This window comes from Fundulus heteroclitus, chromosome 13 (assembly GCF_011125445.2).
Source record: "Fundulus heteroclitus isolate FHET01 chromosome 13, MU-UCD_Fhet_4.1, whole genome shotgun sequence".
In the NCBI taxonomy this organism is placed as follows: Eukaryota; Metazoa; Chordata; class Actinopteri; order Cyprinodontiformes; family Fundulidae; genus Fundulus; species Fundulus heteroclitus.
Window position 1 is genome coordinate 35,799,770 of NC_046373.1, and position 27,623 is coordinate 35,827,392.

General features: G+C 40.0%; 1 protein-coding gene across 1 annotated transcript; it reads left to right on the top strand.

Annotated features, from left to right (window-relative positions):
- Window positions 1-1,094: 1,094 nt before the first annotated feature.
- On the top strand, window positions 1,095-5,636 carry txnipa (thioredoxin interacting protein a). The gene is made up of 6 exons (XM_036145625.1): window positions 1,095-1,525; window positions 1,757-1,832; window positions 1,936-2,083; window positions 3,749-4,108; window positions 4,218-4,520; window positions 4,631-5,636. The coding sequence occupies exons 1-6, from the start codon at window positions 1,270-1,272 to the stop codon at window positions 4,658-4,660; spliced, it is 1,173 nt and encodes a 390-aa protein (XP_036001518.1). The 5' UTR covers window positions 1,095-1,269; the 3' UTR covers window positions 4,661-5,636.
- Window positions 5,637-27,623: the final 21,987 nt, after the last annotated feature.

Here is a 27,623-nt window from a genome sequence, read left to right on the forward strand (position 1 = left end):
GACACGCACCTAAGAATACTGGAGGAGTTCTAATAGGCTAAGATACTGTATTGTGGTTAAATTTCAGTTTCTATGCTCCACAAATCTGGAACAAACTTCCAGAAAGCTTCAATACAGCCTAAACATTGAGTTCCTTTAAATTAAGACTTAAAACCCACACCCCCATAATAACAGGAAAATTGACCAACATATTTGATGTGTATTGATGTTTTCACTTGGCACAATTTAATATATATATATATATATATATATATATATATATATATATATATATATATATATATATATATATATATATGCTGTCGCCTTGCAGCAAAAAGGTTCTGAGTTCAAATCCAACCCTGGGTCTTTCTGCATGGAGTTTGCATGTTCTCCTGGTGCATGCGTGGGTTCTCTCCGGGTACTCCGGCTTCCTCCCACAGTCCAAAAACATGACTGTTAGGTTAATTAGTGTCTCTAAATTTACCTTAGGTATGAGTGTGTGCGTGTTTGTCCTGTCTGTCGACCTGTCCAGGGTGTACCCCGCCTCTCGCCCAGTGGATGCTGCAGGCACCAGCAACCCCCGCGACCCCATGAGGGATTAAGCGGGCTGGAAAATGGATGTATATATATATATATATATATATATATATATATATATAAATCTTGGGGGTGCGTCAACCCGGCTGGGACATGGAAGGGGGTGCGCGGCTAAAAAAGTTTGGGAACCCCTGCGTTAATGTATAGCCTTGTTTATTTCATTTTAAAATTGTAAATAGGATTTTAAGTACTTTCTAACCAAAAGCTTTGTTGATCACTGTAATGAGGTCATTTCCAGCCTAACTAGGTGATACCATTGATTGTAAGTGTAAGTGCTGTGAAACTACAATGACTGTTTTTCTCAAGGTTTCCCATCTTCCGTGGTGTTTACTACAGATGTACTTTCTTAGTCTGCCTCTAACATCTCTGTTCTCCAGACATCTGCTGAACACGCTCTCTTTTCTCAACGACATGCACTGTCCACGCGTCGGTTTCGTGTGTTGATTGGCTACTGCCTAGACAAACAAAGATTTTCGACCAATAGGAACTGTGTGCATGCGGTGAGCAATGTCGCCCATCCTGGCTTCACATGCTCAGCCTGGGTGCGTCATATAAAGCTCCGTGCCTTCTTTGTTTACAGTAAAAGGAAGTGATCGGTGTTCCCGAGCGAGTGTTCGGTCGCTTTGAAGCGCATTCAGCCAACAAGGACACGTTTATAGCAGTGTTTATCACAACGGTCACATCGCAGCCATGGTGGCAATGACGAAGAAGGCGAAAACCTTCCAGATTACCCTAATGGATTCAGGCAAGTCCTTTTACTGCGGCGGGGAGAAGGTGTGCGGTCGGATAGAGGTAGAGGTGAGCGAGGTGACCCGGGTGTCTACCATGAAGGTTCTGGCACTGGGCTGCGCAAAGGTGGAGTACGCTAAAGGCAAGCAGCGGTGCCGCCAGGAGGCCGAGTACCTACGCTATGAAGAGGTCCTGCAATTGAGCGAGCAGCCCACAGGTTCGGACTTAATCGTTTTAATGTAAACTTTTTAATTTAACATATTATTATTATTATTATTATTATTATTATTATTATGTTGTTGTTGTTGTTGACTTAAGTTGTTGTGTAGCTCGTTGTTTTTCCTCTGCTGTGTTTGTATAAGCATATGGTTAAACAGTTAACACAGCTAAAGCAAAAGGCTTGTCTTTACATATTTATCAAAAAACTCTTTTGAACATCACTTTGCAGACTCCGATGGATCAGTTGTCCTAAGGCCTGGCAACAAATATGAGTACACATTTGGATTTGACCTTCCTCAGCAAGGGTAATGGTCTTAGATTTCATGTTTTTTTTTATTTGTATGGGTTTCCACAGAATCCTTTCGCAGAGCCTACCTTTGGTTTAAATGCTCATGTATCTGCTCACAGGCAGCTGGTGTCTTCATACAAGGGGAAGTTTGGTTATGTCCACTATTATATAAAGGCCCTGATGGAGAGGCCACAGCTGCCTACCCTGGAGTGCAAGAGGTACTTTGAGGTAGAGGAACCTCTGGATGTCAACACACCAGACCTGTTGGTAAGTTCAATTCAATTAAATTCAATATTATTTATATAGCGCCAATTCATGAAACGTCATCTCAAGGCACTTTACAAAGTAAAATGCAATCATATTATACAGATTGGATCAGATTATACAGATTGGTTAAAAAATGTCCTTTATAAGGGAACCAGTTGATTGCATTAAAGTCTTGACAAGCAGCATTCACTCCTGGAGAAGCATAGAGCCACAGGGAGAGTCGTCTGCATTGTCCATGGATTTGCAGCAATTCTTCATACTGAGCAAGCATGAAGCAACAGTGGAAAGAAAAACTCCCCATTAACGGAAAGGAAAACCTCCAGCAGAACCAGAACCAGGCTCAGTATAAACGGTCATCTGCCTCCACCAACTAGGGGTTAGAGAAGACAGAGCAGAGACACAACAAGACAGACAAACAAGCACAGAACCACACATTGATCCAGTAATCTGTTCTACATTAGATGGTAGTAGCGGGTGATCTGTCTCCCTTGGATGATGTCACAGCTAACCGAGCGCCAGACCAGGTGTACCTACTATGAAGAAAAAAAAGAGACAGAACAAAAAGTTGAAAGCTAAAATGATGACAAGCAATGCAAAACTGGAGAACAGTAGAACTCAGTAGAGTTAGAAAAATAGGCTGTGATGTCCTCCAGTAGCCTAAGCCTATAGCAGCATAACTATAGAGGTAGCTCAGGGTAACATGAGCCACTCTAACTACAAGCTTTGTCAAAAAGGAAAGTTTTAAGATTAGTCTTAAAAGTAGACGGGGTGTCTGCCTCACGGACTAAAACTGGGAGTTGGTTCCACAGGAGAGGAGCCTGAAAGCTAAAGGATCTGCCTCCCATTCTACTTTTAGAGACTCTAGGAACCACCAGCAGACCTGCAGTCTGAGAGCGAAGTGCTCTGTTAGGAACATACGGGGTAATCAGAGCTCTGATATATGATGAAACTTGATTTATATGTTAGAAGATGATTCTACAAGATTGATTTAACAGGAAGCCAATGAAGGGAAGCTAAAATTGGAGAAATATGACCCCTCTTGTTGATTTTCATCAGAACTCTTGCTGCAGCATTTTGGATCAGCTGAAGACTTTGAACTGCATTTTGTGGACTTCCTGATAGTAAAGAATTACAATAGTCCAGCCTTGAAGTAACAAATGCAGTTGACAAACATAACAGCTGAAGTAAGATAGTTTTTACAATCACTGAAGGTAAACCAGTCAGAAGTCAGTAATAATATTATAATATCAATATGACAGTATCTCCCAGAGCAAAATTTTATTGAAAAGAATACATTTCCTCTCTTTAAAAAGTCAGGAATATTAAACATTTGTCTGGCATCTTTGTTTAGATTGCATTTGGATAATGTGAACTAAACATCACATTTTCAATGTAGGTTTCTGGGCTACATAAGTACTCAGGCATTCTGACCTGAAATAGTTATAAAAAGAAGCATGTCTTCCAAGGTCTGGTAGGAATATTGTTATTTTGCAGAAGTATCATCAGAAGCCAACACTTGTAGAAAATGATATGCAAATAAATGTTAAGTTTGGAATTACAGTCTCAAACTGTTTTTGTATTCTAGATTCACAACTTCTTATCCTGAGAATTAGTTGAAAATCAAATCACCAGTAGAGCTGATTTAATTTTCCTTTGTCCCATCAGTCTCCCGCAGGTGGCACGAAAGAGAAGAAGGTCACCTGCATGTTCATTCCTGATGGCCAGGTGTCGCTGAATGCAAAAATTGACCGCCGTGGATTCTGCGAGGGTGAAGACATTTGTATCAACGCAAAGTTTGAGAACACTTGCTCCCGCATTGTGGTACCCAAAGCCGCCATTATCGCCAAACATACCTACCAGGCCAATGGCCGTGCCAAAGTCTTCCGGCAGAAGCTGTCCTCAGTCCGTGGAAACCACATTATCTCAGGCATGTGTGACGCCTGGCAGGGAAAGACTATCAGGGTGCCAAAGATCAAACCATCTATGCTCGGTTGTAACATCATTCGTGTGGAGTATGCACTCATGGTAAGTGTCAGTCTGAATGCTGCTCGGGGGGGGGCGGGGGGTGTGGGGGGGGGGGGGGGGGGGGGGAGTAGAACTTTTCTGATCTATGCATTCCTCATTCTTTTGGTAGATTTATGTCCACATCCCTGGCAGTGAGAAGCTAATTCTGGAGCTGCCTCTGGTTATTGGGACTGCTGGCCTTGGCAGCCGTAGCAACAGTGTCAGCAGCCAAGAGGGTTCAGTCAGCAATGCGTCTCAGAGTTGGGTGTCCCTCAGGATGCCCTCTGAGCCTCCAAGTTATTGTGACATCACCAAGGACTGCCGCCTGGACCAGCCCCTTACCCCCCTGCTGGATGATGTTGACTGTGATGACAGTCCCATCTTCATGAATGCACCCAGCTTTCAGTTCCCATCACCTCCAGAATACACTGAGGTAGGCATCTCGGACAAGTTGGTTTTGTTAGTGACATAATCACGCTTTGTTGAAGTTAGACACTTGCAGCAAATCTAAACTGTATTTCCTGTTTTTTTGGGGGGGTTCAGACGGAGGAGGAGTACAACGGGAATTCATGAATGCTGCCTGTCTGCTGAAGTTCATCAGAATCCTGGAGATGTGTTTAACCTCTCAGGGACTATTCTTCAAAGGCACTTAAAAAAGGAGTTGTGGGATTCCCACGCCAGATGAGATGGTATGGTGGATGTAAAGCCAGAGATGTAAAGATCCAGAAAGATTCTTGCCCATCATGTGCTTCTTCACCTATGTTGATCCAAATGCTTCCTTCTGGTGCTTTGTCACCTATTCACCTAAGACCAACGATTCTGAGGCATGCTACATTTCTGAGTAAATCGTTTCTTCCTTAGACTTTTGGGATCAAGCATCAGATGTGTCACACCCGAGCCTGCTGTAAGATGTTTTATCTTCATGGTGAAACTTATTCATTCCAATCAAACCCTGGATTTTTAAGAGAAATCACAGGAGGTGTCACAATTTAGTTTGGGTTACATACTGTAAAGAATTTGTTGGGAACAAATCTTTTTTAGATAAAAGAATAACCTTTGACAACATTCTTACTTCCATGACCACCAGTGTTTAAGAGTATCATTTATTCCTTAATTTAAGTAAAATTTTCTTTGTTCTGTACCACTACTGTTGACTACTTTTATTTGATGCTTGTTGGTTTTTGATATGAAAGGCAAATGTATTTCCAGGGGAGGAATCAGCTTTGTTAGAAAAAAAAAATCTACATTGATTTAGATTTACCACTGCAAGTGCCAAAAGTAAAACAAGCAGCAAAAGTGTTCAGATTTCTCTTTTATAAAGCACTTTATGTGAACACAAGCTTTGTATGCAACTTGTAGTTATCTAAGATAGCATTTCACATTAGCATCTGCTTTGTGCTCGTTCTTTGATTTCTGAACTTTGAGGGCCTCAGTTTAGTTTTTTGTGTAAGACTGTTTGTATATTTGGAATGCCTTATCTGTACTTGAGCTATTTTTGTATGGAACCCTATGGGTAATTTTTAAAAAAAAATAAAAACATTTAAAATAAGGCAGAATGTTTTCTCTTTTTTCAGCAACGTTTCTCCTTTGCTGCCGGGTGGGATATTTATTCTGACATACATGAGTCTGTAAAGGAATACATATTTACTAATGGGCAGTTTGTCTTAATGCTGTGAGTCAACAACACAACCATTATCTATCATCACTTTTAAAGTTCTGTGCACTGGGATGAAAAAAAAATGGCATTTTAATAATAATAATACAATTTATTTAAAAGGCGCCTTTCTGGACATGAAGTGACATAATTTCAATGGACCATTGAAAACCGCAGTAATGCATCATAAATCTATTAAAACTTAATCCATCTCTTTAGATTAAGTTGCTGAAAATAACACACATGTACAACTACACGTTAACCGGATGTGACCAAGATACTATACTCATGCATGTTTGTCCAAACTGAAAAACGTCAAAGAATCCATTTCCACTAAAAACATGCTCTCAGTTTTTGTAATTTAGCAGAATTCATGTTATTTAACTGTATTTTAAGTTTGTTTCTCTGTTTATCATTAAAATGGTAAAATTATAAAAAAAAAAACCCTCCCAGAACTGCATGGAGGGACCTGCTAAATGACCTGCAGAGAGCTGGGACTAAAGTAACACACGGCACCAAGAGGGACTCAAAACTTGCCAGGTATGTCCTGCTGTTTAAGCCAGTACATGTCCAGACCCATCTGAAGTTTGCCAGAGCGCATCTGGATGATCCAGAAAAGGATTAGGAGAATATCATGTAGTCAGATAAAACCAAAATGGAACTTTTTGGCACAAACACATCGTGTTTTGGAGAAAGAACAATGCCGAGTAGTATCCCAAGAACTCCATACCTACTGTGAAGCATGGGGGTGAAAACATTATACTTTGGAGCTGTTTTTCTGCAAAGGGGACAGGACGACTGATCTGTGTTAAGGGAAGAATAAACTGGGCCATTTATCGTGAGATTTTAAGTCAAAACCTCCTTCCATCAGTGAGAGCATTGAAGATGGAACGTGGCTGGGTCTTCCAGCATGACACATTGCTCGGGCAACGAAGGAATGTCTCCATAAAAAGCATTTCAAGGTCCTGGAGTGGCCTTCCCAGTCTCCAGGCCTCAACCCCATAGAAAATCTGTGGAGAGAGCTGAAGCTCCATGTAGCCCAGCGACAACCTCAAAACATCACTGCACTAGAGGAGATCTGCATGGAAGAATGGGCCAAAATACCAGCTACAGTGTGTACAAACCTGGTGAAGACTTGCAGGAAACAGTTGAGCTCATTGCCAACAAAGGTTTTGCTACAAAGTATTGACTTGAACTGTGTTTAGACAGCCCACGCCCAGAGTACGCACTAGCAACAATAAACCTAGTAAGTTAATTCAATATAAAAGTTACGTTTATTTTGGCTTTATGTTAGAAACAGTGCAGTGTAGTCTAACTACACTGTCCTCCCAACAGAGGCAGATAGCTCTTGCTCTCAGGAGAGAGCTGTGTACTTGAAGGGGCGGAGTGATATCACACCCTTGGGAAGAATATTTAGTTTGCCTTATAATCCAGTGCATCTTTCAGAGTGCATCTCTGAAAAATACAGTATATCTCATCATATTTTCCATATTCTCTCAATTTTGCACCCATAAATACAAAACAATACCTATAATATTAATGGGGTAATAAATAAATAAATAAATCAACTGAAAAATTTATTAAAATAGTTTATAATACTAAATTAAATAAAGCTTTCTTTGAGTTTTTGTTTATGCTTTCTGGTTGTCAATTTTTTTATGGACCTCATGGATTTTTCATTTTAATTTCTAAGCTTTGCCGCTTTTAGACTTGACAGTTTTCCAAATTATAGCTAGAAATTGATGTATAATAAAAAAGAAAATTTGTTACTTCAAGGCTGGACAATTGTAATTCTTCTATTAGGAAATCCACAAAATGCTGTTCAAAGCCTTCAGCTGATCTAAAATGCTGCAGCAGAAACAATTAAAAAGAGGGATCATATTTCTCCTATTTTAGTTCCCTTCATAGGCTCCCTGTTACATTAAGAATATAATTTTAAATTTTCCTTCTCGCATATAAAGGCCTCAAACGCCATCAGAGATTTGGTTACCTGCAGAGCACTTCACTCTCACACTTCAGGTCTGCTGGTGGTTCCTAGAGTCTCTAAAAGTAGAATGGGAGGCAGATCCTTTAGTCATCGGGTTCCTCTCCTGTGGAACCAACTCCCAGATTTGGTCCGTGAGGCAGACATACTGTCTACTTTTAAGACTAATCTTAAAACTTTCCTTTTTGACAAAGCTCATATTTAGAGTGCCCTAAAACATTTTTTTTAAAGTATTAGAGCTTAATTGACAGTTCCAGACAGAAATGGCAGTTCCAAAAGTGTGTACTGTATTGTTCCTGTTAAAAGATATGTGACGGCATCCTTCCAAATCCCATAGGGTGGCAATTTCCCTTATCAACCAAGAAAAAAAAAACATTTGTAGGCCTGACTATAAATTGTCCTACAACAATTTGAGTATTAATGCCCTTGCTTAATCAACTCGAGCAGTATGGCACGCAGTCAAAAACCCAATCTCTGTTTTTTTCAAAGTATGTTCCTGGCTTAGCTGCTGACGTTCTCTAATGGCTGACAGCAGCAGATTAGTCAAGTGTTTATCTCTGAGCCAGTCTATGACGAGAGTTTGGCTCCTGTGCCGCTTCACATCCCTATAATGAAAAACAAATAGAAAGCTGGTACAAATACTTTAAACAAGGCAAGCCCGCACACAACAGACTTACCTAAATATCTTAACATATGTGATGCAGTTTATTACCTGCAAGAACCCTACAGCTTTACCTAATGTCTCTTTAGAAAATATTGTAGCTACATTGTGTAATAATTGCTGATATGACATGAGATTTAGGGCCGGTTTCGCCTGTAATCCTATTGAATACTTCTCTGCAACAACTAACCTGAGTTTTTTTTTTTTGCTTGAGGAAGAAAACATTCTTGAGGCCTTTTTTTCTGTATCATCAACTACTGTTGAGTGCAGTAAATATACAAATTTCATGCATAACATGACCACTTACAGTCAATGTTAATCATAATATTTCTCCTCATATTGCTTGTGTTTGTGGTTGTATTGGGCAGAAAATAAATATTTTCTCCTCAAAGTTATAAAACTGGAATTTTAGTGAATTTGACAAGGACCAAATTGTGATGGCTGGTTGGTGGGTCGAAGTATCTTCAAAACTGCAGCTCTTGTGGAGTGTTCCTTGTCCACAGTGATCATTTTCTTTCAAAAATTGCCGCTCCTGTGACATAGTCCAGGCCTAATTATGACCCTCAAGAGTAGAGGCTGGGCCATTTGGCACAATCCAACAGGCCCAAATTGTTTAAGTTTATGCTCGCTCTAGTTGGTGTCAGAGTAAATAGTGATTAGAAATTTGCATATTAGGCAGCAGACTAGTTGGGGGCCCATGTTGAGTTTTGGATGCACGCTTCATGCTTGCTCAGTATGAGGGATTGCTGCAAAGCCATGGACAATACAGACGACTCTCCCTGTAGCTCCACGCTTCTCCAGGAGTGAATGCTGCTTGTCGGGACTTTGAAGCAATCAACTGGTTCCCTTATATAGGAAATTTTTGACCAATCTGTACAATATGATTGATTTGACTTTGTAAAGTGCCTCGAGATGACATGTTTCATGAATTGGCGCTATATAAATAAAATTGAATTGAATTGAATTGAATTAAAGATAATGTGTCATGCCACAAAGCAACAAAAAAAGTTTCAAGAGCACATAAATGAATTAGAGGGGTTCTTTTAGATTAATATTCCCAAGATTTCAATCTAATTAAGCCTCTGTGGGACGTACTGGGTAGCACTCCTTCATAGGTCTAGCGAATACCAATATCTCAAGGGAGAATTGTTTGGCAACACTGACACACAACTGGTTTCATTTTAATTCTGACCCTTTGATAAATTAAATGATTGAAAATAAATATTTAAAAAAATTATTTCTAAACTGGTTCAAACTTGTTCATTGGTCGCTAGCACTATGCTCCCATGACCCTGCAAGGATTAAATGGGTGTAAAAACAGCTTGAAGGTTCAATTTGTTAATTTGTCTGGAAATAAGCAGAGGATAAGTTCGTTATCTTTGTACTTATCAAGTTTTGGAAAATTATTGGCATTTTTTGCCAATATTACTTACATCTGGAGATATAGGTATTATTAATTTAGATCATCTTTGTGCAGAGGATTGCAGCAGGTACAAAGCAAAATTAACTGTATTTAGCATAAAGCTTCAAGACCCATCTGAAATTGCTGACTGTCTGTGGGGTACGGTCCCCAGAATATGCTGCCAGTTCAGTATGGGGACATTTAAAATTATCTCATTAACACGCCTGGCCTTTACACAGCAGAGGCAATGATGGCATATAAGTCATTATAAGGCTGTCATTTCAGTCATGTCTGAACATGTGGGGGAGATATTTAACTATAGCAATGATCCCATGAACGCAGTGTGCTTTCTTGAAGTGTGCCGTGATGCCATCGCAGAAGATAGCCAATAATAAAAGGCAGCATCAGGTGTGGGTCTGCCTGAACAAATTAATTCAATCCAGGTCAATTTTATTTATATAGCGGCAATTCAAAACACATTATCTCAAGACACTTTACAAAGTCAAATTCAATCAAATAATACAGCTTGGTCAAAAAGTTTCCCATCTTAGGAAACCCAGTAGATTGTATCAAGTCTTGACATGCAGCATTCACTCCTCATTGAAGAGTGTAGAGCCACAGTGGACATCTGCATTGTCAATGGCTTTGCGGAAATCCCTCATACTGAGCATGAAGGAAATGACAGTGGGGAGGAAAACTCCCCTTTAACAGGAGGGAAAACCTCCAGCAGGACCAGGCTCAGTGTGAACGGTCATCTGCCTTGACCGACGAGGGGGTTAGAAAAGACAGAGCACAGACACAAAAAAAGAGCACAGAAAAAAGCACAGAAGCACACATTGATCAAGGAATCCTTTCTATGTTATATAGTAATGGCAGATTAAAATAATCATCTTTATTGTCATTGCGAGATCTACCTTCCCTGGATGGTGTCACAGCCAGCAGAACGCCAGACCAGGTGTACCTACTATGAAGAGGAAAAAAACAGAACAAGGTTGAAATAACAACAAACAATGCAAATTGGATAACATTAGGAGAGCTCAGCAGAGTGAGAAAAATAGACCCTGATGTCCTACAGCAGCCTAAGCCTATAGCAGCATAGCTACAGAGCTTATAGTTAGCCACTCTTTGTCAAAATGGAAAGTTTTAAACCTAGTCTTAAAAGTAGGTGGGGTGTCTGCCTCACTGACCAAAACTGGGAGTTGGTTCCACAGGAGAGGAGCCTGATAACTAAAATATATGCCTCCCATTCTACTTTTAGAGACTCTAGGAACCACCAGTAGACCTGCAGTCTGAGAGCGAAGTGCCCTGTTAGGAACATATGGGGTAATCAGAGCTCTGATATATGATGGAGCTTGGTTATTAAGGGCTTTGTATGTGAGATGGAGAATTTTAAATGACCTTTCTTGTTCATTTTTATCAGAACTTTTGCTGCAGCATTTTTGATCAGCTGAAGGCTCCAAACTGCATTTTACGGACTTCCTCATAGTAAAGAATTACTATAGTTCAGCCTTGAAGTAACAAATGCACCGACTAGTTTTTCAGCGCCACTCCTGGACAAAATAATTCTAATTTCAGGAGGTGAAAAAAGGAAACCCTGGAAACCTGTTTAATATGGGATTTAAATGACATATCTTGGTCAAAAATAACACCAAGGATTTTTACTTTATTATCAGAGGCCAATTTAATGTCATCCAGACTAAGTGACTGATTAAGAAGTTTATTTATTCAGGACTCTGGTCTAAAGATTACAGCTTCTCTCTTGTCAGAATTTAAAGGCAGGAAATTTAAAATTATCCAGGTTTTTTTGTCATCAAGACATGCCTGTCCAATTACTGCATGTCGAAGTAATTGATTGAATTCATCAGGATTTATGTAAAAATATAGCTGAGTGTCATCCGCATAACAGTGGAAATTAATTCCTGCTGTCTGATAATTTTACCAATCAGAAGCATAGACATAGTAAAGATTATTGGCCCAAGGACTGAACCCTGTGGTACTCCAAAAGTCTCCCCTTATACAGTACAGTATGTTCAAGTCTTTCTAGGAGAATATTGTCAGCTGTATCAAATGCAGCACTGAGATCTAACAGAATAAGTACTGACACAAGTCCATTATCTGAGGCCATGAGAATATAATTTGAGACCTTCACCAGAGCTGTTTTGGTGCTATGATGAGCTCTAAAGTAAGACTGAAACTTTTCAAATAGTTAATTACTTTGTAAATGTTTACATAGCTGATTAGCAACTACTTTCTCAAGAATTTTAGATATAAAAAGTTGATTAGATATAGGTCTGTAATTTATTAAATCATCTTGATTCTTAAGTAAAGGTTTAATAAGAGCTACTTTAAAAGCCTGTGGTACATATCCATTTACTAAGGATAGATTAATCATGTCTAAAATGGGGGCATTAATCAAAGGGAATACCTACTTAAATAACTTGGTTGGGATTGGGTCTTGTATACAAATTAAAGGTTTAGATGAAGATAATATTTTAGATAACTCAGAAAGCCCTTCTGGGGCTAAACAGTCCAAACATTGATCAGGTTTTAAAGATTCTACCATCGCTTCCTCACTTACTAAAGATGGGGTAATCAGGTTTGTGAGGATGTCAATGATTTTATTTTAAGAGAATCAATTTTATTTATGAAGAATTCCATAAAGTCATTACTGCTGAGACCTGAGGGAATGGATGGATCAACAGTGGATGGACTCTGGATAAGTTTGGCAACTGTACTAAAGAGAAACCTAGGATTATTTTTTTGTTCTCTATTAATGATGAAAAATATGCCACTCTAATTCTGTGAAGGGTCTTTTTATACAACAGTAGACTATTTTTCCAGATTAGGTAGGATTCCTCTAGATATGTAGAGTCCCATTTTCTCTGCAATTTCCTAATGGTGTGCTTCAAAATATGCATCTCTAAATTAAACCAGGGAGCCGGCTTCCTTTGAATAATCACCTTCTTTTTCAAGGGAGCTAAATTGTCTAATGCAAAAGGCAACAAGGAAGTGACATTGGGTCTGTCTCATTCCGAATACTTCCGTCAGTGCACTGCTAATGTGCACTGACCACTTACTGCCGTAGTTCAATTCAATTCAATTCAATTCAATTTTATTTATATAGCAACAATTCATGAAACATGTCATCTCGAGGCACTTTACAAAGTCAAAATTAGTCAGATTATACAGATTGGTCAAAAATTTCCTATATAAGGGAACCAGTTGATTGCTTCAAAGTCCCGACAAGCAGCATTCACTCCTGAAGAAGTGTAGAGCTACAGGAAGAGTCGTCTGCATTGTCCATGGCTTTGCAGCAATCCCTCATACTGAGCAAGCATGAAGCAACAGTGGAAAGAAAAACCACCCATTAGCGGGAAGGAAAAACCTCCAGCAGAACCGGGCTCAGTATGAACGGTCATCTGCCTCGACCGACTGGGGGTTACAGAAGACAGAGCAGAGACACAACAAGACAGACAAAAAGCACAGAAGCAAACATTGATCTAGTAATCTGTTCCACATTAGATGGTAATAGCGGGTGATCGGTCTTCCTCGGATGATGTCACGGTTAACAGAACGTCAGACCAGGTGTGCCTACTATGAAGAAAAAGAGAGAGAGCAAAAAGTTAAAAGCTTTCAATGTAATACAATGCAAAACTGGAGAACAGTAGACTGGAGAACAGTAGAAATCAGTAGAGTGAGAAAATTAGGCCCTGATATCCTCCAGCAGCCTATGCCTATAACAGCACAACTATAGAGGTAGCTCAGGGTAACATGAGCCACTCTAACTATAAGCTTTGTCAAAAAGAAAAGTTTTAAGATTAGTCTTAAAAGTAGACAGGGTGTCTGCCTCACGGACCAAAACTGGGAGTTAGTTCCACAAGAGAGGAGCCTGATAGCTAAAGGATCTGCCTCCCATTCCATCCTTGTAGTGGTGTTAAGTTTAAAGGCTCTATCAATCCAACAAAAAAAGTAAAAAAAAAAAAAAAAGCAACTGGACTTCAGCTTCAGAATACAAGTCCAGTTTTATTTTTTAACCTTTTTTGTTGGATTTATCATGACCTGGATGACTGAGAATCTTCACGTACACTTAGAGGTTGCACTTACACAAATGAACTCCAATATTTTGTTATACTCTGCAAAATATTAATAATGGAGTGTTAATTTTTATATATTTGGAAGCAATGGCCTAGTAGTTTGGGAGCAAGACGTTTGCGTCTTGGAGAAGCCGCAATGGTCACTGGTTCAAAGCTGAGTCTGTCACCTAAGAGCAAGACCCACAGATTGCTCCTTGTGTGCCACCTTGTGTGTGAGAGCATGCAACTCCCTAAGGGATGTGTTAAATGTTGGATTATAAAGGGAAATATATAGTATTTATATTACTATTTATCCATTCATGGTCTATACCCATTAATATTTGCAGGGTTTGGTTTTGGTGTGTGTGCGTGTGCGTGTGTGTGTGTATATATGTATATATATATATAAATATATATATATATATATATATATATCAAGGAAAGAACTTTGTGTTCCATTCGTTAAATGAGACATTTCACAGATCATAGTTTCCGCCCACAGTTACATGGTGTACTTTAGGCAGCTGTCCTCAGGCATGCTGTTTACCTACATGCCTTGCACGTCACACAGTTGCTCTGCTGCAGACACAGCCAGAGCAAGGATCTTTGTGTTTTTGAATGTCTACAAAGAGTGAAAAACAGCAGACCTTCTCTGTATGTTTACCTCCTACTCAAAAAAAAAAAACTTCTTAAAAAAATGAACAAAAACCGTGTTAGAAATACAGTAATATTTGGCTGTTTATCAAAGTCTATATAACAAATATAAGCAGGAAGTATCTGAAGAACTCCATGCACTGTCCTTAGTTAGCTAAAATCTCTGAGCCAGGGTCAAACCAGGAGTCCTTGCCTCACTGGGACCACTTGGAGCACAAACATAAAACATCTACTCGGAGAACAACTTCAAACTCAGCCTTCGGCATGCGTAATTAGAGGTGCCCTGTGCAAATAATGGGGAAGTAATGTCTGGTCAGGGCAGAGGTTGAGATGGCCTGTCGCTGTGAAAGGTGACTACAAAGGTTATGAAATATAGCAATCTACAAGAGTAGGAGCAGATCAGAAGAAAACTGAGCTGCATGATCATGCGTAATGACGCAACCTAACAATCGCCGCATGATTCAAGTGCTGCGGCAGTGACAATGCATCCACCGCGCAGCATTTACAGCAATTAAAGTAAAATTACCACACACCTTGTCACAGTTTATGTTAATCTCCCCCCAGTGATCATCAGGGAGAGCAATGGGATGGTTGAAAACCCTCATGAAATGCTGTACGGACTTTTATTTCAGACTTTAGAAGGCTTATAGGCATTCTTTTATTTATTTGAAGAATGCTTATGTGTAGTTATGGGTCGCCAGCGCAAGTATGAATAGCAGAGCAATTTTAAATGCTTATGATGAAGTTGATCTATGATTAAAGTCTGATATGGAGCGAAATTGAACATCCGAGAGGAATCATCATGCAATTTGGCTATAAATCACCACATCACCATCTGCGTCGCCAATTTCTCTCATCTCCAAAATGAACATATGTAAGGATCAGAGTTGCCATGAGGACTGCATATTCGCATATTTTCCCATAAAGTTTTTTCTAAATAAATCCCAACTTTTGCATGGAAAGAGGCGTACATACGTTTCAGGTCCCATTTTTACGGTGGACGGGAAGTGCAAAACAAAAATACAAAATCTGAAACACTTTTACAAATATTGAAACAAATTTACATTTCAGAAAACAACTTTACAAAACACGAAACACTTTTACAAAACTGGAAACATATTTACATTTCAGAAAACAACTTTACAAAACACGAAACACTTTTACAAATCCTGAAACACATTTACATTTCAGAAAACACATTTACAAAAGACAAAATCAAACGGAAAGGGAGGGACTGTCTTCGAAGTTTACCCGGAAGTGATAACTGGAGCCTTCATGATGAACCAAGATGGACGCCAATCGAGTTGTGTTTTTCCCTTTTTTTGGCACACAGACGACCAGATTAACGCGATTTTGTCTTTCGTGTGGTCGGTCCTTGGAGTTTTAAATTCCACAGAACAGAAAGAAGAACCACATATGATGCAGCAGTGCATACATTATTTTAATGAGGGTCACTAGTACTCTGTAATCGTAGACATGTCATGTTTACACGGTGTACACAGTGTAAATTTGAAGAAACCACCGAAGCAACCGTATGTTTTTTGTTTTCATTTTGTGGACAAAAGACCAACAGACGACCCATGACGCCAGAAAAGTATCTGGGCTACGAAGTTCCATTAAAAACTAAATCAAGGAGACAAAGAGGAAACAGGTAAGCTAAGGTATGTTTACGTTAGCCATCTTTAACTCTTATTCCTTAGTTTGTGTCGCTCTTGATAAAATGTATGCTTTCACATGAAAACAGCCGTCTTTTGGCTTTGTTCCCTCTTTAAATTATCTGGATATTTTTACATCCCTGCTGGTAGGTCTATGGGGTTCCGTTTGTAAAGTTATACAATGAGCGATAAAAGGCAGGGTTGGTTTTTTATATTTTTGTTATTCATAAATCAATAAATAAGTCACAGTTCCAAGTTAAATATTTAAACAACAAGCTTAATATTAGGTAAACGTTTAGTTTGTAAAATAAACATTTAATTTGGAGTTAAATATTTAATCTGAAAACTAAATGCTTGGTTTACAAACTGAACATTTAGCAGTGTAATTAAATATTTAGTATGGAACTGTGACATTTACAAATATATACCTGTATAAATGTATTTTGAAAATCTGACTTTTTAAACCTTTTTATCACAGTAAAGAACCCAAAATATTGCTGTTAGATTTCAACTGTGTAACCTTACAAATGGCATCCCAGATACTAACACAGGCTGTTTGTAAAAACTGAAAGGAACGTGTGTGATATGAATATTTGAATGAGTAAAGTGTCAGTAGGTAACTTTACATACCAGACGACAAAACATCGTCATGTGGGGTTCCCCAAGGGTCCATCCTGGGTCCCCTCCTCTTCAATATCTACATGCTCCCCCTAGCTCAGATAATAAAAAATAACAACATCAGCTACCATAACTATGCAGACGACACACAGCTTTACATCACCATGTCACCAGGTGACTATAAACCAGTTCAAGCACTGAGTAAATGCCTAGAAGAAATCAATACGTGGATGTGCCAAAATTTTCTTCAATTGAATAAAAACAAAACAGAAGTAATAATTTTTGGACCAATAGAGGAGAGATCAAAAGTTAGCACACAGCTTCAGTCGCTTCAGCTAAAAACCACTAATCAGGCCCGAAACCTGGGTGTAGTGATGGACTCAGACCTGAACCTTCAAAAGCATCTAAAGACAATTACAAGGTCGGCTTTTTATCACCTGAGGAACATTTCCAGGATTAAAGGACTAATGTCTCAGCAGGATCTGGAAAAACTAATCCATGCGTTTATTTTTAGTAGAATTGATTACTGCAACGGTGTTTTCACAGGTTTGCCTAAAAAGTGGATCAGACAGCTGCAGCTGATCCAGAACGCTGCTGCCCGCGTTCTCACTAAGACTAAGAAAGTAGAGCACATAACCCCAGTTCTAAAGTCTTTACACTGGCTCCCTATATCTCAGAGAATAGACTTTAAAATACTTCTGTTAGTCTATAAATCCCTAAATGGCTTAGCACCTAAATACATCACAGACTTGTTATCAGCGTATAAACCCTCCAGACCACTCAGGTCTTCTGGCTCCAGCCTGCTCTGCATACCTAGAACCAGAACCAAACATGGAGAAGCAGCATTTAGTTCCTATGCTCCACTTATCTGGAACAAACTTCCAGAAAACTGTAAAAGTGCTGAAAGCCTGAGTTCCTTTAAATCGAGATTAAAAACACATTTGTTTAAAATTGCCATTGAATGTTCAAGTTAAAATGTTTTACTGTTTTCAAATGTTATTTTTTTGTTTCTACACTATCCCTACTTGCTTTTATTCTATTTTCTATCTACATTTTATTATTTTGCTATATCTTAATCATGTAAAGCACTTTGTATTGTCTTGTACTGAATTGTGCTATATAAATAAATTTGCCTTGGCTTGCCTATCTATCTATCTATCTATCTATCTATCTATCTATCTATCTATCTATCTATCTATCTATCTATCTATCTATCTATCTATCTATCTATCTATCTATCTATCTATCTATCTATCTATCTATCTATCTATCTATCTATCGGCGCCGACCGACCGACCGACCGACCTTGTAGATCAACAAGGTAACACAAAATGTTGTGAATGTAATTAAATGATATTTATATATATATATATATATATATATATATATATATATATATATATATAAAAGGATTGCTCAACTCAGTCATTAATTAAATTAATGTGTTGAGCAATTTATTAAAATTAACCCATTACTAAATTACTAAGGTGTATTTTGAGTTTTGGGGTTGCTTAGCAGTTGCTGCGTCAAATCTTGGTGTTGCTATAAAATAATGACATTTGTACATTATTTTGAAGTACATTATGGGGGAACCATAGCATTTTGTAGGAAAGAATGGAAATACTTTTTTCTGGTCCTTCTAAAACGAATAAACATAAACATGCCGACGTGTGCAGCATTTGGCTGCAACAACAAGCAGTTTTCTGGCTGTGGAAATACGTTTCACAGGTAATTTTACAGTCAATGGATGTACTAACAGTATCAGGCACCGAGAAACTCATGTGCAATGGGTGGAGAATGTGAGAAGGGTACAATGGGTGCAAGTATGTATAGTACATGCAAATTCTCAACTCAATTGAGAGTTGATTATTTTTGGTCATTTGTTTACTGTTACTTGCATTATTATTATTATTATTATTATTATTATTATTATTATTATTATTATTATTATTATTATTATTCAGAAATTTGTGTGTGCATACACATGCTGTGTATGTAATGTATAGATATACATGTACACTTGAGTGTGTATTTTGAAAATTTATGTGATTTTTCTAGTGTAGAAACTGAAGCTCTGTGGCGTGCTTAAATTGGTTCATTAATTTAGCTCTAATGTAAATCTATGTCAGATTTAAAGGCTAATGCATGACCCAGCATAAAAGTATATGGCGTTTGACATTTTAAAAGTCTTAAATCCCCCTGAAAATCATCATTGTTCCAAGCTGGAGCGCACATATTCCCTAGTTACTAGAGGAAAATAGGGAGTACCAATTTGGTGGCTGGTGGCTTCACAGTGATGCGTAATACCAACGGCCAATCAGCAATCTAGGGAATAAATAGAGATCAGTTAATAAAACGCGTTCAACTGCGACCCGGAAGTTATACTGTTTGCTCATGCGCAAATAGCTGATGGTACAAAGCGTGCTACCGGTACAGATCAGGTAGTGATGTTGGAGTGGCACAGGAAAAACAAAACATATAGAAATATATTGGATTTGGAAAAGGCGGAGTTGAGCATAAACTGGTATGTGAATGGTTCGGGTGGAAATGGAGAAAGAGAATGAGGGAGGGGGTCCGTGTATCTTTTGCTCATTGGATTTTCATTTCAGAAATATGAATTAAAAAAACAAAAACAAATGGCCGTTTGATTTTTGTTTTAAAATACAAAAAAGAAAATCGAAATACAAAGCGTTTTTCTTTTTCATTGTCAATAAGGGAGAAGTGAAATTTGAAAAATTATTTGAATTTCATTTTCCATTTCGGGTAAGAAAAAAACAAAAATGGTTTAAAACATAAACGAAAAAGAGGCTCATTTGTTCATTTTCCGAGACCGGAAGTGGTCACAAAAGCACCACATTTTTCAGAATAAAATGCCTTTAGAATATTATGCAGATTGATTTTAGACACGACAAAACAAGGCTCGTCATCCATACAAATCTCAGTGCAGATATCCCAGGTGAGAGGGGGAGTAAGACGGTATTCTCTAAGAAAAGTGAGTTGATTTTTCAATGAACATAACTGAGTTTACTGCAGTCATGCCAGCCCTCCCTTGGTTTTGAAGGTCATGCGAGCACCATGCATTACGGTAGTAATGCCTGAGACTACTTTCCAAATAAAAGCAATGTGTTTGACGTTTATCAACCTATTCTGTTCTTTGTTTTGTTACACATATCGACTTCAGTTAGTTGAAATAATTTTTTACAGCTTTATGTAATCTTTTTTATTATTCAGGTCTGCTGGTGAATATGGAAATATATATTTTGGTCATAGTCACTGTTTAGTTTTGAGGAAAATAAAATATCTTAGTTGTTATATTAATCAGGCATTTGTATGGAAGTAATTAGGAGTGCCTGGCCTTTAAAGGAGAAGTCCGATCAAAATCAGAATTCAAACTGCTGAAAGTACTTTAAATATACAATTATTACATACTGTTCAATAAATGATAAGCTTTTTAAATTAAGAGTAATTTTCATTTGAAGGTCCTTTTATGGGGGCCGCCATCTTGGTGAAGAAAAGTACTGCCACCTCCCAGTTTGTGACGTCACTGTGCGGTATCAACTGTAAAGCAAGTCCCAGTTCCCTATCCGTCACCTTGTAAATAAATATCTGTTTTCATGCCAAAATATATTTTTAACCACTTAAACAAAGATAGACAAGGTATTAAGCATTTAAATTCAAATTAAAACTTTTACATTTTTAAATAATTACATTTTGTGTTTTTTTTAGTAGTTCTCCTCCAAATGGTCTAGTTTATTTAATTGGGTTTTTTAGCTATTCCTCTTGGCTATCAGGAATCCAGGCCAGCATAGGCGCCTGTGTTAAGGTGGTTATTCTTCCCTGCACGATAAAACACGTAAATGGTTCCCATTGTTTTGTAAAACCAATAAAGTGTATTCAATTTGAACCTGTGCCTCTGTTAATCCTTGCAACCTTTCTTTGTGGTCTGGTACCAAACGAGTTGAGGGATTAGAAACCTACCTGAGGTCACATATACATGATGTGGAATTTCTAAATTAAAGCCCTCCAAAATCTCTACATTAAGTCAATTTCACCTAGGTTGCTGACAATGTTGCTACTAAACAGTACATTTTCAGGGGATACTGTCACTTTAGCCTGACAGTAGAATACCTCCAGTTCTTGCCCCACAAATTTCCTCCACATCTGATGTGGAATTTCAAAGTAAAAGCCCTTCAAAATCTCTCTATATATTCACTTTTACCTACGTTGCTGATAATGTTGCTAACCCTTATGTTTTAAATGAAAAGTTTTGATTCAGCACGACAGAACACCTCCAGATGCTTCTCCTGAGCAGCCGCACGAAAGTTGTCCCACCACTGTTCGTCTTCGTCTCCCGTCCCACTCCCCTGTGCACCCAACCTTTCATGTCTCACAGATCAAACCCATTGTGTCTAGTCCCTTGTGCCCTCCGGCCGAACCCCCTCCACCCACCCAGGACCACCAGGGATGCTTGATCCAAAGGATCGTGGCCTCCCGTCCACGAGGTAGAGGTATCCAGTACCTTGTGGATTGGGTTGGTCACGGTCCGGAGGATCGGTCCTGGCTCCCTGGCTCCTCCATCCCGGACCAATCCCTTATTGACGCCTTCATCGCCTCCCGTCCCTCTACTTCCTCCTCTGTGTCACCAGGTGGCGACCCTTGAGGGGGGGGGGTGTCAGGACTCAGTCAGCAGGGCCGTGTAGCTTGCTGCCGGTTTGGCTGCCCTTGCTTTTTCCACAGGTGTTCGGTGTTGGCCAGGTGGGCAGAGCCCATACACCTGCGGACGATTGAGCAGCACCAGACAGCTCCATTTAAGCAGCACACAGACAGCGGGAAGATGCCAGAGTGTTACCGTCGTGGTATGCAACCAGCCGTAGCCTCTAGCCTCGTGATCACCACAAGATACTTAACACTCTTACCTCTGTGTCTCCCAGGTTCCTCTGCGTGTCCCGACGTCCTCCTCTCGTGTCAAACACCTCCAACTTATTCACCTGTGTCGGCTCCTCTCCTGAGCTCCTCTGGGTCCCTCTCGAGTCAGTTCCTCATCCTCGGACCCCTGCTTCCTTCAGACATCTACTGGTTTCTCCCACTGTTCTGGATCCCTGGACATCCCGGTGCTGCTCAGACCCACTTCTGCCTCCGCTCTCTGGTCTCTCGGACACCTGTGGCTCCACCAAGCAATTGCTAAGCCCACACCTCCTCCTCCCCGGTCTGGCTTTCCCACTAAGTGGTAAGCTTATGTCCAGCAGCACACCTCCCTCGTTCCCTTCTGTAGTTAATTCATCTCTCATTTCCCTAGATTGATCCGGCCCCGTGTCTTCCCGGTTCTTGTCCCGACTCAGCTCTGCTCAGACAGACCCCTCTCCGTGATCCTTGTTAAATAAACCCTTTTCGAAATCTACCTGTTTCCCGAGTGTATTCTGCATGTGGGCGAAGCACATCAAGCCAAGCATGACAATATTATCTAAATAATATATGTATGTCAAAATATCAAAGGGGTTTTTGAAAAGGGAGGATTACTAATGATCCAGCGCTATTTCTAGAGCATGAAATTAGAAGAGCACAGGTAAATAAAAAAAGTGTAGTGGCAGTATTTTTTGATATATAAAAAGCTTATGATATGATGTGGGTTGAGGGATTATTAATTAAATTATACACATTGGGTATTAAAGGGAAAATATTTGAATGGATTAAAGAGTTTTTAACAAATAGGAAAATACAAGTTAGAATTGGTGATCTCAGGAAAATATATAGTAGAAAATGAAACTCCGCAGGAGAGTATTATAAATCCGTTACTGTTCTCAATTATGATAAATGATTGAGCTTGTGCGCGAGGTTGAGAGGTTCCAACTAGAGATAGTCGGACTCACCTCAATGCACCGCTCTGGGTCTGGAACCAGTCTCCTCTAGAGGGACTGGTCATTCTTCCACTCTGGAGTTGCCCCTGGTGAGAGGTGCCGAGCTGGGGTGGGCATACTTGTTGCCCCTCATCTCTGTGCCTGCATGTTGGGGTTCTCCCCGGTGAATGAGAGGGTGGCCTCCCTCCGCATTCATGTGGGGGGACGGGTTCTGACTGTTGTCTGCGCCTATGCGCCAAACAGCTGATGTGTACCGGCAGTCGAAGCGGCAGGCGGCTCTGCTGGTCACCGAAGCAAAAACTCGGGCATGGGAAGAATTCGGAGAGGCCATGGAGAAAGACTACCATACAGCTTCGAAGTGATTCTGGTCCACTGTCCGGCGTCTCAGGAGGGGAAGCAGTGCGGTACCAACACTGTTTACAGTGGGGGTGGTGTGCTGCTGACCTCGACTCGGGACGTCGTGTGTCAGTGGGCGGAATACTTCGAAGACCTCCTTAATCCCACCAACACGTCTTCCATTGCGGAAGCAGTGCCTGAGGATGGGTTGGGTTCTCCCATCTCTGGTGCTGAGGTTGCCGAGTTTGTTAAAAAGCTCCACGGTGGCAAGGCTCCGGGGGTGGATGAGATTCGCCCTGAGTACTTTAAGGCTCTGGATGTTGTGGGGCTGCGTTGGTTAACGCGGCTCTGCTGCATTGCATGGACATTGGGGGCAGTTCCCCTGGATTGGCAGACTGGGGTGGTGGTCCCCCTATTTAAAAAGGGGGACCGTAGGGTGTGTTCCAACTATAGAGGAATCACACTCTTAAGCCTCCCTGGTAAGGTCTATTCCGGGGTTCTGGAAAGGAGGGTCCGTCGGATAGTCGAATCTCGGATTCAGGAAGAGCAGTGTGGTTTTCGTCCTGGCCGTGGAACAATGGACCAGCTTTACACCCTCAGCAGGATCCTGGAGGGGGCATGGGTGTTTGCCCAACCAGTCTACATGTACTTTGTGGATCTGAAGAAGGCATTCGACCGTGTCCCCCGAGGGATCCTGTGGGGGGTACTCCGGGAGTATTGAGTACCGGACCCTTTAATAAGGGCTGTCAGGTCTCTGTACGACCGCTGTCAGAGTCTGGTCCGCATTGCCGGCAGTAAGTCGGACTCGTTTCCGGTGAGAGTTGGACTCCGCCAAGGTTGCCCTTTGTCACCGATTCTGTTCATAACTTTTATGGACAGAATTTCTAGGCGCAGCCAAGGTGTTGAGGGGATCCGTTTTTTTTATTTTTTATTTTTTTTATTTTATTTGGAAAGACAGGTTACAATTACTTATGACAAACCAGCTGACAAACCAGCTTCCACAACAAGGGAAGTATAAGCAGAGAGCGAGCCGAATTCCTCAATCGTCCCCATAAGTATAGGTAGAGTTTGAGCTGGATTTGTTATGGTTATCAATAAGTCGTCTGCAAACAATGACAACTTTTGTTCCCCAGATGCCATGCGAACTCCAGCTATATCTGTCCTCTGTCTTATCCACTGACTTAACGGCTCTATGAAAAGGGCAAAGAGGAGCGGCGACACACAGCATCCCTGCCTTGTACCCCTTCCCAGGGTAAAGGGGTCCGATAGGTCTCCGTTAATTTTTATCCGAGCCGATGGTTTATTGTACAAAGCTGCAATTACGTCTATTATGGTTTGATGGAACCCAAACCTGGACATGACTTTATAGAGAAAAGACCATCTGACCGAGTCAAAAGCCTTCTCCGCATCCAGACTCAGGACAAGAGTCTCTAGTTTTTTGTTGGACTACATGATTCAAAATATGCAGGGTTTTTCTGATGTTATCCTGTGTCTGTCTCTGTCTAATGAATCCTGTTTGGTCCTTATGGATTATCACTGGCAAGATGTTTTCCAATCTCTGTGCAATTATGGCAGTAAATAATTTATAATCAAAATTTAGCACACTTATTGGTCGGTAGTTTCCACATTCCAATTTATCCTTCCCCTCCTTAGGGATTAGCAAAATAATTGCGTCATTCCATGAGGGAGGGATTATTTTCTTTTCCAGTACATTGTTATAAACTCTTAGTAACACAGGGACCAACTGGTCTTTCATCTCTGTACCACTCGGAGGTAAACCCATCCATTCCTGGAGATTTCCCTCCTTTTGACTTTCTAATCACTGATGTTAGTTCTGCTTCAGTTATCTCTGATATTGATCTAGCATTTTGCTCGCCTGTAATGTTGGGCAAAGAGAGTTGGGAAAGGGATGTATCAATTTGTTGCTCATTATTCAATTTGGGTTGGGAATATAGGATTTGGAAAACGTCTCTAAAACATTTATGAATCTTTTCCAGGTTTGTTTCAACCCTATTTTGTGTGTATATTCTTTATTTTGTGAATAGTTCTATCCGCTTGTTGTTTACGTAATTTAAATGCTAGGAGCTTCAGAGATTTTCCCCCTGCTTCGTAGTATTTCTGTTTGGTAAAGAGAAGTTTCTTTTGTATGTCTTCCATGTTTAACTTACTTAGTTCTTTTTTCACTGTCTTAATTTTATTTCTTGTTGCCCTCTTGAGGATTTTTGAATGCTCTTTCTGAAGTTCTTTTAGTTCCTCTTCTAATTGAGTTTGTTTTTGTTGTCTAATTTTCTTTTCGTTGGAGGAAATTACTATTATTTTCCCCCTGACTACCGCCTTTAGAGCATCCCATAGTATTGCCGGACCCACCTCATTATTATCATTATGCTCTAGATATTGTTTAATTTCAGTTTTCATATTTTCCTTAAAGTTTATGCTATTTAATAAGTTTGTATTCAGTCTCCAGAACATGGATCTGCTTCTTTTAGCCAGTTGAAGGGAGATATAGATTGGGCTGTGGTCTGAAATTGGACTAGAGCAAATTTCCCAACTTTCTAATCTATACACATCGTTCTTAAACATGAAGAAATAATCAATTTGTGAGTATACATTATGAGAGGAAGAATAATGTGTGTAGTCGTGACTGGTTGGTTTCTTGTCTCTCCATACATCCACCAGTCCCAGATCGTCCATCATTTTTTTCATTCTTTTACTGATATTTTTTGAGTTTGTTTTCCCATTAGACGAGTCCAGATTTGGGTTTAGTCTAATATTAAGGTCCCTGGCACAGATCATTACACCCTGACTTTTTGTTGCTGCTAATTCTAGTATTTTCTTGTAAAATGCCCAGTCGCTATCGGGTGGGGCGTAGACATTATCGAAACTTATCAGGATGCCATCTATTATTCCTGTAATTAAAACATAACGACCCTCCCTGTCTTTATGTTCTGCAACATGTTCATAGTACAAGGAGCTCGATATTAAAATTGCAACCCCTCTCCGCTTCCCGGAACCGTGGGAAGAAAAATAGACAGATTTAAACCCCATTTTGTTCAGTTTGGCATGTTCAGAAACATCTAGCTGAGTTTCCTGCAGCATTGCTACTTGAACTTTATCTTTCCTGAGTTTAGATAAAACTCTCCATCTCTTAAACGGGTTATTTATGCCATTTATATTGAAAGAAACCACTTTTAACTGTGTCTTCCCCATTTGTTTAATTTTCTCCACCATGTCACTGAGGACCCTTAAAATCCCCCACCACTCACTAGAACTAATGCAAACATAATATAAACACGTGAACCAGAAGCAAACATGTAAACATAAACCAAGAAAAAAACAGAACGTGTTCAGCATCCAAAGCAGGGGTCTGTTGATTAGACCCTGTTGAACCACTTGGGAGCAGCCCAGAAGGGGAAAAAAAACCATAACGTTAAGGAGGGCCCTTACAGGTGATAGCAGCCCCAATAAGAGCGAACACCGAACAGACCTTTTTTTTGTTGTTGTTTTTTTAAGCCCCATCATCTAAATCAGCCCTATGTACACTTATCTCTAAGAGGAAAATCCAAGGTGGGAAAAAGATGGATCCCTCAGTTCTCAGGTGGCAGGTGGGGATGTTCTTCTAAAAGGCCGGAGCCTCTCCTTGTAGTTTTCTCCTCTAGTACAATGGAAGGAGCCTTTCTCTGTCTCTCTGCCTGCTCGGACGCTTTTTTTTCCTGCTCCCTGCTTGCTTGCATTTTCCTGCCTTTTACTTTTTATCTCCTTTTTATCTCTTTGCCAAAACCACGGAAAGTTGGATTTAGTTATTTTATTTATTTTTCCATTTATTTATTTTTGATTTTGGAAAGATGCCTCCCTTCACCACAGTGGATTTTGGCACGCTTCTACAGAAGATCGCTGTTATAGAACAGAAGATATGCCGACTCGAACTGAATTATGATGTAAACGGCGCGTATGGAAATGAAACAACCCTGCCTGCGACTCCAAACGGCGACCACCAGCCCAGCAACTCACCGAACAAACAGATCCCTGAGGAAAATGAGAATCCCTGGACCACTCTGGGTGCAAGACCAAAGGATCAACAAACCCCACGCCTAGACAAAGAAAACTGGCCATTACTACAGAGAGATGTCCCAGGACAAGTGAAACAGCAGTGGGCTGTTCCCACAACAAATGATAGGAGTAAACCTGCTGGAAATGCTGGAATTCCATTACGAAACAGATTCGCTCCGCTCCAAAATGTGACCCAGGAGAATTATGACAACATTCAGAGGTATGTCAACGACTTTCGCTCTAAGACATCAGAGAAAAGACATGCCACGGGGCCAAGGAGCCTGATTTTATGCAGTGGGTCTGTATGTGGGATTAAACATTTCTGCAACAAGAAAATCACAGAGGTGTTGATTTATAACGATTCAAACTATGGCCTGGTGTCTGATGTATTAGACATCCTTCCAAGGATCTTGAAAGAACGCCCGACCTTGGAAAAACTCATAATACAAGCTGAAGCCCTGGGCGACGTCAACCGGATAAGAAAATAAGTATTGAAAGAGGATTACATTCTTCTGTTGAACTTAGTTGATGGCAAAAATCTCAAGGTGTTTCTCAGTGGCCCTCAAGCACCCGTTAATTGTGGAGACGAGATTTTTT